The 11,372-nt window shown below is 42.4% G+C and overlaps 1 protein-coding gene across 1 annotated transcript; it reads left to right on the top strand.

Annotated features, from left to right (window-relative positions):
• The first annotated feature begins 8,490 nt into the window (after window positions 1-8,490).
• On the top strand, window positions 8,491-10,652 carry LOC141653359 (F-box protein At1g67340-like). The gene is made up of 3 exons (XM_074461095.1): window positions 8,491-8,901; window positions 9,056-9,218; window positions 9,786-10,652. Exons 1-3 carry the CDS (start codon window positions 8,747-8,749, stop codon window positions 10,476-10,478), a joined length of 1,011 nt encoding a protein of 336 aa, XP_074317196.1. The 5' UTR covers window positions 8,491-8,746; the 3' UTR covers window positions 10,479-10,652.
• Window positions 10,653-11,372: the final 720 nt, after the last annotated feature.

Here is an 11,372-nt window from a genome sequence, read left to right as displayed (position 1 = left end):
AACAAAACCAAAATCAAAAATCAAAAGAAATCAAATGAGGTTCATATCTGACGACCGCGACCGCCGACGAGTGCCTCGATGGCCGTAGCTCGTAGCCGGTTGGCCACCCTCCATAGTGCCACAAACCGAGATGGCGCGACCTGCATTTCAAAAGAATTCTCAGTAAACTGAACAAGTTCAATCAAATGTGTTCTTACACGAAAACTATGCAAAATAAGAACTCACCCTCCGAATCAGATGCTGCCAGTCATCTAGGCCAGCATCCGTCACAGCCACGTCAAAGTCACGCAGCTCGGAGATCGTCGTCCTCCCAGTAGCGTCAGTGTACTCGAGGGTCTCGGGGTACTCTGGGGGCTCGATGCCCGCCGCCTCAACCTCCTGCAAAGACAAATGGCTCTCGTTAATCGATGATCTTTCGTCGCAATTCTCGAAAATCAAAATCTAACAAGGAAACAAAAGATACTCACCACTACCGGCCAATACGCCAACCTCCCGTAAAGGAACGCCGAGTAATCCTCGTCAGGGAGAAGAAGGTCGTCGCCACTGGCACCAGCCAAGTCCGCCTCCCTCTCAGCCTCAGAAGGCTCCCTAAACATCGTCCTAGGAGGATCGACAGGAGCCGTCAACGCGCCCCGAAAGCACTGACGAGCTAACCGCTCGCCCAGATACCACACAGGACCCATCGACGTCCACAACAAAGAAAGACTCGAGCTCCTAGGTCGAAGGACCTCAGCGACAAAAGGAGGCGCTCCAGCGTACTCCGCCCAAGGTCTGGGCACCCACTGCGACAATATAAAGGTAAAGGTCATTCCTATGATCAATTTAAAATAAAGTATAAGAAGGTGTGAATGAATACAAATGGGATACTCACGCTGCTCAGCTGAAGGGCATTCACATCCCGCCGGTATACATTGTGAGAAGAACGCTTGCTCTTCGTCCGGTACATGACCCAATCCCTCACCACGGGATAGGCCCTCTCCAACGGCTCCGTCCTCTTGGGCGCGAGGCCCGGAAAGTAAGAGTACACCCACGCCTGGAAAACGGAATAGTCAATGACGATCTTTCGATCTTTGATAAAAGAAAGGAATTTACTTTGGTCTAAAGGAAGGTTCATACCTCCAACAGTAGTCTAGGTCCGACGGGCACCAGAGAAGTCCCCTTCTCCATCAACTCCGGACGAACCATGGCCCTCATGAAGCGGATGAGGACCGCAAAACCAGCAGTGACCCAGTCCCAACGCCCTAGGGAACTCAGGTCAGAAAGAAAGGGAAGAAGCTTCGTCGACAGCCTCTCGCCCTTGTCTCCGAGGTAAATCGAAGACAAGAACCACCAAAGCCACAGACGAGCCCTCTCGCTCACCAGACAAGGAGGAGGAGTCGTCTCCCTCCCATCGATCACCACCGATGCCGGGTCTTCCCCGCAAAGTAGTCTCGAACGTAGGAACCGGGTACCAAACCCGACACCGCAACAGCCTTCGGCGACGTGTTCCACCGATCAACCTCCTCGCCTCGGCCGAATCCGCCCTCATGCCGCCTCCGGCCACACCATCTCCTCGATCCCACACGGGACTGTAAATCATGCCGTAGTCCTCCAAGGTGACTCCCACCTCACCAAAAGGCAAGTGAAACGTGGAAGTCGTATCCCAAAATCGATCCAAGAAAGCGCGGACCAGGCTAAGGTTGGCCCGCAACTTCCTCTTCACGATATCCCTCCAGACCTGAACCAGAGGACCGAACGCTCCACGCTCAATCATGGCCCTCTCCTCCGCCGACAGCCGCTCGTAATGCTCCATCGCTGTCGTATACCCCGAGAACGACCGGATGTTCCCAGCCTCCTATTATGATTCGAAACAAAGCTATCTTTAGTTTTGAGTGAATTTGAAAGAAATTTGAACAAAGATAGAAAAGGGTAGGTAGTGAGTTAGGGAATTCCTATTTACCAAGCTCTTCACCGTCCTGTAGGACAAGTGACCCTCTGCAGCCCACACAAGGTGCCTACTCTCCCAGGTCTCAGCCCACACGGGAGCTCCTCTCAGCTGACGACCCCCTCGTCCAAGGTGGGCTCGTCTCGGAATCTCCTCCTCATCAGCGGCCTCCTCCTCGGGAACCTCGTCCGCAGCAGCCATCACCGCAGCGGTGAAGGCCTGCTCTAACGCCTCCTCAACAACAGTGGCATCTATATCCATGGGATCTCTCCCAGAAGTAGAAGCATCGTCACCTGCAAACGTTAAAGCAAAACCAGGCCGCATCACATGATGGCAAGCCTCTGTTAAGAAATTTTCGAGCCTTCAAGGCCCGGGAGTTCCCCATTTCTGGCCATCCTTGGCCATGGTCTCACCAATTCAATCACTCATGTGACAAATTAGGTCAAGTCAAGTCCGAGTCGAAGCCTAGTTCCGGGTTCGAGTCGAAAATTCGGCAGCATTTCGCTATAATGGCGGTTATACCCTAAAAAGTGTCCTGAAAAAGTTGACACAAACCAAAATTCCAAGATGGCAGAAAGTTTACCCATCATCCAAGGGTCCCAAATATCAAGTTTCATCACAAATGGGCAATCCTAAGGCCATTTTCGAAGCAATTTACGATCTAGCTGTGAAACCGTCTCAAAATTCGCTCAAGGGCTCAAAACTCGATGAAAATTCAAAGCAAATACATGTTTATGTTCCTAACATCACCTATTATCCATTCCTAGCATCAATTTGGAACGACAAATCCATTTGGGGGAAAAGCCCCAAATTTTCGATCAAAAGGGTCGAAAACCCTAATGTTCGCGGCTCAAAATTCGACAAATATGGAAGATTAATGCAAGATTAGAACACATACCTCGATTAGTCATGTTTTAAGCAAGCTTTTGAATCCAACCTCAACGAAATTGGTAAAGATTTGACAGAGAATGGAGTGATTTATGTTTCGAATAAAATGAACATAAACCTTCTGACTTTCGCGTTTTTACGCAGAATTGCTGAATTGGGAAAAGACGCAAAGCAGTGTCTTTGCGCCTCTTTCCAAGAGACGCAGCTCTTGCTGCGCCTCTTCCCTTTATTCCCTCCTTATGGATTTTCAAAAATCCGTTATGAGTTCGTTATTTGTGGGCCCATCTTTGGTGCGCCTCCTCCTCGATGACATTTTATCATTTTGGTCCGTTTCGACGATTTTCTTTCGTTCCGGCCCACGTTTTATCCAGCGCGACAATATTTTGCAGTATTGTCCAAACCCATTTTATCCCTCGCAGCAGATTTTGCGATTGCTCGTTTGTTTTGCCCAAAGATGAGTATTTTGCGATCGCTCACTCAAGACTTTCTTTCTACGACGATCAAGATGTTCCTAGTCGTCGGTATGTTCCCCAAAGAAGAGTTCGCTTGAGACCGACGCAAGCAAATTCAACCTCAACCTCAAGTTTTCTTGCCTCGAGTTCGTTTGAGACCGACGCAAGCGGATTCCCCTAGCGCTTTCTACCGACGTCCCGCTTGCTTTCAATATTTCTTGTTTCCCATGAGTGCGACAGGTGTCGTTCTCCGTAAGTTCCTATACCCAAAACTTAGTTACCCTTAGGTCGAAACTCATATTTGGCCTCCTTCCCGTCAATGCTTTCCTTTAGGGTCCCACGCCCTAGCACCAATCTTATATAACCTTTAGGTCTTACCCTTAGCTCTCAAGCTCAAACCTTAGCTCCTTTGCAACTCGTAAAGCATCTCGAGAAGAAGGCTCGGGTATGGTCTCTTCTTATGGTTGGCGAGCCTCCTTACGTAGTCTAATGGACTTTAAACGACCCTCCCGATAGTCGATGACTCTAAAATGTTCCCGACGACAGGTCCTTGGTTCGACCTCTTGAGCCGCCTCGCGTCGCCATAGTCTTCGGTTGTAATCTTCGATTGACCTGATGGCTATACTTTGACTTTCGCCTTGTCCAAGCCTCGGTCAAAGTGGGGGCTCTGAGACACCTCGTTTCGCACCCCTCGCAAACCACCCGTGATGATTGGGCCGCATGTTTGGTTCGCGAACGATTAGTGACGATTCGTAAGATTATCGTCAAGTGATTGCTCAAATATTAATGTCAACCTCTTAAATGTCATCTACGTCCCGATACGGTCGTTTTGGCGGTAATTAGAGTACATTCGGAGTCCGGTCAAAAACCGTCTCCATTTTCTCGATAGTTTGTTAAATCCCGAGTCAGAATGTTCTGGAATGTTCCGGATATTTCTATTCCATATTTCTCAAATTTTATCTTTTGGCAAATAATATCCCGTAATATTTACATAAGATATTAAAGATAATCGAATTAATTCCGTCCTACCATAACTTAAACACGGAAATCTTTCTTAAGCAGGAGGAAACCTCCTGGAAATAGACGCAAAGTCTGCGCCTCTTCCAAGAGACGCAAAGCTGCTGCGCCTTTTCCCAGGCCCTTCTTTGCATGATACGTATCTTTTTTATATCTTTCCGAGATTCACTTCCAAAGAGTCTCCGAAACCCTATTCCTTCACGTGATTAGTATAAATAGGAGCTTTCGTTCCTCATATTTCTCACGCGAGTGTCCGCCCTTCTCTTCTCCCTTTGCATTCTAGACTTCGTTCTTACTAATTGGCGCCTACGTGCTTGAACATTCGACCACGTAAGCTCGGATCCTTCCGGGTACCAGCCTTTCCGTTGCATGACCGACCAATTTGACCACTACACTCAATCAATCTAATTAATCAACGTGTTAAATCGTTTTCCTCTTTCGAGGGCACTCTTTCCTTGCATTCGCGTCGAGCATTCACTAATCGATCTTCTTAGTTCATCTCGTTTCGTCAACATGTAAGTCTGAGGGTGTATTAATCTCTCTTTTATTTATTGTATTTTAATTATTGTATCAACAATTGTAAGGTTTATGTCGAAAGTACCTCATTAAAATCGATTTCTAAAACCGTCTTTAAAACCTTTTTTTGCGGATTTCCAGTAGACAGACGTCGAGAAAAGACGCAGCAACCGCTGCGCCTCTTCGAAGGAGCGCGGCACCTGCTGCGCCTCTTCGTGAGGCTGCCGCAGTTCCTGCTTCTTTTCTTCTTCCTCCGTCCTCTGCAATTCGTATCAAATTTATTTCTTTTGTTTTGTTCGTCTGTTAATTCGTTCATCATGATAGTTTGATAATTCATATGCATATTAACCATCATCTTTAACATGTTTAAATCGTCATAAATCCGACTCAAATCCCAAATAATCAATATTTGCGGGTTTTTCGTCATTAAAATTCAATTCGAGTTTTAGGGATTCAATTCGTTCATGTTGAGTTTCTGGGATTCATCGTTGGTATATTTTCACCTGTTTAGTCATTAATCCGTCTTTAATTCATCATGTTTAGTTAATAATTCGTTTAGTTAGTTTAATTAATCATTCATTAACATCGACCCTTCACATAATTAATCCGTTTATTTCCGTCTCGTCCATGTCTTACTGTTTTATGACCTCAATCATATGTAAATAATCTGCTAATAACTTTCATCCGAGTCTAAAATCATAATCAATCCTTAAAATTTACCAATTAACATTAACGGTTTTGCGATTCGGCTTCACGGCCCAGAGAACTCACCCTTGAAACAGACGCAAAGAATCGCCGCGCCTCTTCCAAAGGGCGATTCTCGCTGCGCTGTTCCAGGTGAATTCTCTCTCGAACTCCTTTTCTGCCTTGACATAGTTATTTAGTAAGCGTATTAATCAACTAATAATCGTATTATCACCTTCTGATCCGTCGTGTTTTATTCTTATTTCTTTTTCTCAAATTATCTCATTTTAAAGGTATTGTCGACATAAATCGCCTAATCCAATGTAACTATTGTAATTTATATTTATTATTATTGTTTTCCATTTATCATTTGTATGTTTCACGTGTAAATCAACATTAAATTCCAACTTCGACCCAATTGTTTGCTAATTACGTGTTTCACCGACTTAGTATTAACTCTCACATGCTAGGATTAAAACTTGGATGTTGCATTGCATGCATACAATCGACGATATATCGAGTACGAATAACTTCCCTAATCATTAGTAGAGGCCGCTATCGAGGCGGGCGGGATTAGGTGTTCGATCAAAAGAGCTTCCTAATACGTACCCTCACCCCTTACTCCAGATCTCCGTGAGCACCCGTGTTCATTGGCATCCACGAGAGTCATTCTAGACATAGAATGCTAAGGGTAACGATTGCTTAGTGTTCATGTCACTACTTTGTGTCTTGACATGACACGAGGTATTCGAACGGTTCCAATTTCCCATAAAAATTGGTGGCGACTCCTTACAAAATGCAAACGCTTGTTTTCGAGCCCCTTCACCAAGCGCCCCCGTGGGCGGCCCGCTGTCCACACTTTCTTTTCCACATCTGATGTCCATTACACATCCATGTGGAGGGGGGATATGATACGGTACGGCCTAAGCAGAACCAAGCCGAGGTAGAAGAAGCCGGGGCAGAAAATTTGAACTTGCGCAGAATACGCTCAACACTCATCGAAGGTCCATACCACGGCATAGACTACGCTGGGGGCAAATTGATGGGGCATATTCTGCACCCGCTGACCGAGTCAACATATTGAGCAAGGTCAAAGATATCCACAAGTCAACGACTTAGACAAACCCTAACCGACCCAGCGCGACTGTCGGCTGTCTCTTGGTCTCTACCGGGACAACTAGCTACCCGGGGCACATATCCGCGTACTCATATCCAAGACCCCTCGGCATGAAGTCAACGGTGCCCGCCGGCCTGCCATGGGTCCCTCGGCCGAGGGTAGATCAGTCTTTCCACCTGCTAGCCACTTGGCCACTACGTGACAAAAGGTGAAAGTTTATAAATACTCCTCAACCCTCATTGAGGAAAGGATCCACAATCTAACCTAAAACTCACTATTCATCCGTATAATCTCCTTATCTCTCTACAATATACTTTGTCAAGTAACACACAACTTAATCCCTTTAAGTTTACCGACTTGAGCGTCGGAGTGAGTACGCTCGGTGCAAAGCCGAGCCCTCGCTTGTTCATCGTTTCCGGAGAGACCGAGAGGAAGAGTCAAGGCAAGGAAGGACATCCATTCACCAAGCTTGCGTGGTAAACAACACTGCTCTGGAATTACACCCGGAGCAAAGAGAAATCTGTAATTCGTCACATCAACCAAGCTCAATCGCAATGAGTAGATTATACAACCTGTTGTATGCAGTTGTATGATATAGAATCCGAGCTGTGTACTAAAATTTTGAGTTTTGTTTAAAAGAATCTGAGTTATGCTGTAAAGTTTTTGAACTCACACACTTAAATATAAAAAAATAAACTCTTACAAAACTCAGAAAAATCACACATAAACTCAGATTAATGTATAGGGTTGTACAATGCTTATTATTATACAACTGGTTATATAGTAGTATTTGTGGCTCAGTCGTGCTCGTCTCCATCATAAATTCTCCTATTACCGATTATACGGTTATTGAGATCCATCTTTTTGTCGAACAAAGTTTGTCCTCCACCCCATTGACAGAGGAAGAATTTTACATAGTAGTAGTCAATCGAATCACCTCATTTTCGGCCTTTTCATTTTTCAAATCCAATATTAACCTATGAAGATTCACTCAAGAAACATCCCTTTGTCTCCATCATAGATTCACCTACTAATTTCCCGGATATCTCGCTCCATCCATCTTTTTGTCGAACAATGTATGTATGTCCTCCATCTGACCGACTGGTCAAGAATGTCACACAAATACTAAAGACGGGTCAATCGAATCTTCTTCCTCAGTTTCAAATTTTTCATTCATAACCTTAATATTAACTGTAACACAAACTCAGTGAAGAAACAAAACACCTTATCCGTCACACAAAGCCAAGTTTGACCAAACTCGCCCCCATTATGAATTCTCCCACTACTAATTATTTCACAGTTGTCTTTGGTCATTTTTTGCCGAACAAAGTTTTGTCGCCATCTCACCGACAAAGTAAGAATCTTATACAAATGCTAATAAACACGCGTAAATCAAATTACTATTCACCACTTCCGCGATTTTGAACGTTTCATTCTCAATACCCAATATTAACTCCAAAAGAATTTACTTAAGAAACAAAATCCCTTATCAGTTTACCTTGTACATCACTCAAGCTCGATTGTGCTCGTCTCCACCATAAATTCTCCTCGTACTAATTACACGATTCTCTCCCTCCATCTTTTTCTCGAACAAAATCAGTCGTCCACCCAACCGACAATTCAGAATCTCATACAAATACCAAAATAATACACCAATTGAATCACCACTCCAAATTTCGATCTTTTCATTATCCAAACCCAACACTACCTCTAAACTCTAACAAATTCTTAGACCTATTCAAGAAATAAAATCTCTTATCAATCACACCAACCAACTTGAATCAGACTCATCGCAATCATAAACCCACAAGCAAGCTCACACCTACACGAGACCCGACCCCATCACATCCCCTCCCCTCCCTATATAAGTCCATCCCCTCCCCTCCCTATATAAGTCCATCGATTACATACCCATTTAAGATTCGAGACTACTATAAAACTATTCTACACATATAAAATTAAAACGACCCATCACGAGAAAACCAAGGGTTACTTCCCCCATTTCATACGGTTTATGCTTCCCACTTCTCCACCACTTCATCTATAAACAACAACCAACAACATTTTACTCTCTTCTTCTTCTTCTTCTTACATTTTTTTTCTCAACCTCCTTTCTTTCTTTCATTAAACAATTTGATTTAATTAATCATGGTTTCTAGGAAAAAACCCAGAATTTCTTATAATCTCAACAACAAAAAATCAGATTCATTTGACAAATTACCAGATGATCTTGTTATTTCAATTCTTTCCAAGCTTTCTTTTTCATCTTCTTCCCCTTCTGACTTCTTTAATGCCCTTCTAGTGTATGTTTTTTTTTTAGTTCTGTTTATCGTTTTAACGGTTTTTCTAACGTGTCCCCTATGACGTATAAGGGTACACGTTAGAAAAGCCGATTTTTAAATAGATCTTTGTATTTTTTTTTAATGATTTAAGTTATGTATTTACGGAAATGTGCAGATGCAAGAGATTTAGTCGTTTGGGGATGAACAAAGTGGTTTTATCCAAAGCTTGTTCGGGAGTTTTGGCCATTAAAGCGAAGAACTGGTCTGAATCTGCTCATCGTTTTCTTAAGCTTTGCGTTTGTGCTGGTTCTGTTGAAGCTGCCTATTTTCTCGGCATGGTAACATTTTATTCACTTTTAAATTTTATTTTTTTGAGTAAGTTTTCGATAAGACCGTTTTACAATAAACGGGTCAAAACTAATAACATATGGAGATAAAATGTACAACTTCGTTCTAAAAGTAATAAAATGATTACGAATAAAAATGGTCACGGTCAACAAATAAAATGGGTACGCTTTTTATGAAAATGGGTGATAAATAAAAACATCCACAATGAAAGTTAGCAAAATAAAGGTTTAAAAAAATGTAATTGTACCATAAATTATTATAAAATGGTTATATTTTTTTATGAAAACGGGTAATAAATAGATAAAAATTAGAGATAAAAAGTACTACTCCATACAAAAGTAATAAAATGATTATGAATAAAAAACCGTCACGGTCAACAAATAAAATGGTTACGCTTTTTATGAAAACGAGTTATAAATAAAAATGTTGCACAATGAAAGTTACCAAAAGATATGAAGGTTACAAGAAAAGCAAATTTACTATAAAATATTGTAAAATCGAGCGTGTTATTTTAATTACTGAATAATTTTTTTTTTTTTTGTTTATATGTCGGGCAGATTCGATTTTATTGCTTGGACAACAGGGGAATTGGAAGATCCTTGATGGCAAAAGCAGCGATTAAATCGCACGCGCCTGCTTTATACTCGCTAGCTGTGATTCAATTTAATGGGAGTGGAGGGACAAAGAGTGACAAAGACCTACGCGCAGGTGTTGCGTTATGTGCACGTGCCGCCTACTTGGGACACGTGGACGCTCATCGTGAACTCGGGCATTGTATTCAAGACGGTTACGGTATCAAACAGAACGTTTCAGAAGGGCGTCGGTTACTCATACAAGCTAATGCGCGTGAGCTTGCTTCTGTCTTACCCCACCTGTGCTCTGCCAAAGGTAAAAAAGGTGCGGGTAAATTTGGGGCGGGTTATAGTACTCTTTTGAGTGATTACGGGTGCAATGTGCCTGCACCCGAACCTCACCCGGCTAACCGGTTTTTAGTTGATTGGTTCGAGTCTCGTGAACTGGGTCCGGATACTCGTCTTTGCTCACATGCTGGGTGTGGGCGCCCGGAAACCCGTCCACACGAGTTTCGAAGGTGTTCGGTTTGTGGGACTGTGAATTACTGCTCAAGAGGGTGTCAGGCTATTGACTGGAAGCTAAGGCATAAGGCGGTGTGTACTCCAATGGGCTTAGGACTGGATCTTGGTGTAGTGGGTGAAGCCCCGGTTAATGAAGCTCATCAAGTACCAACCTGAAATGGGAATAGGTTGAGTTGTTCGGGTCGGGTTTGGTAGAAGGTAGGAGGTTCACATTTTTCATGGTGTACAAATTAAAGTAGAGCCAAAACGAGGACTTATTAAATGTGTGCCTGTAGAAGATGTAGAATTACGGGCTAAAAAATTGAAATGGCAGAAGTTTATTAGCGTATCAGTTACTTTATCAAAAAGACTAAAATGAGTTTTAAAATCTTGACTATAATATCCGTGACATCCTTTTGAATTATCTTGATCGTGTGATGCAAATTTCATTGCCAAATAAGATTAGAATTTGAAAAGGTAGCTGCCTTCTAAAATGGCGGCTTCTACCAAGCAACATATCATGGCTTAGGGTTAGTAGCATTTTGGGCCTATCCGATAACGACGCAAATTCTTTTACGTATAAGTGTCTTTTTATTATCCTCATGAACCGGATTGACAGATATCATATGCAACAAATATGGAATATTATATGGTATGTTTCATATTAATTTAGTATTCCCTTTATATCACACCAATGGTAATATAGACTCACTTTTTGTGAGGAGAAAAGTGGTCCACGTATTCACTTTGGTGTGATGATGAAGGAAGATAAAATTGTCTCACATAAAGACTTTGAGCATGTTTGACTTAGTTTGCTTAAAATGAATTTATATTTTTTAAGCTTAATTTTTCAAAAGTAGTTTTTAAGAAAGAAACAGCAAATTGATGCTTCTATTTTTATGGGAAAAAACATGGTGAGCTTTTGAGAATCTATTAGTAGCTTTTAAATTTTATGTTTGATCAAAAAGTATTTTTAAGTCCAAAAACACTTTAAAAAGAAAGGCCAAACACACACTTTACATTTGATTATATTGCCTTTTTATTAATCCGTATCTTACATTTTTGATCATA

The sequence above is a fragment of the Silene latifolia genome, chromosome 4 (genome assembly GCF_048544455.1).
Source record: "Silene latifolia isolate original U9 population chromosome 4, ASM4854445v1, whole genome shotgun sequence".
NCBI classification, from domain to species: domain Eukaryota; kingdom Viridiplantae; phylum Streptophyta; class Magnoliopsida; order Caryophyllales; family Caryophyllaceae; genus Silene; species Silene latifolia.
Note: the sequence above shows the minus strand (reverse complement) of the source record. Positions and strands in the feature narration are given on the sequence as shown.

Bases quoted from the DNA above. Each gene is read 5' to 3' on its own strand.
- LOC141653359 (XM_074461095.1), top strand. From the start codon at position 8,747: ATGGTTTCTAGGAAAAAACCCAGAATTTCTTATAATCTCAACAACAAA. The intron at 8,902-9,055 runs GTATGTTTTTTT...GGAAATGTGCAG, and splicing joins TTCTTTAATGCCCTTCTAGT to ATGCAAGAGATTTAGTCGTT. The intron at 9,219-9,785 runs GTAACATTTTAT...TATGTCGGGCAG, and splicing joins CTGCCTATTTTCTCGGCATG to ATTCGATTTTATTGCTTGGA.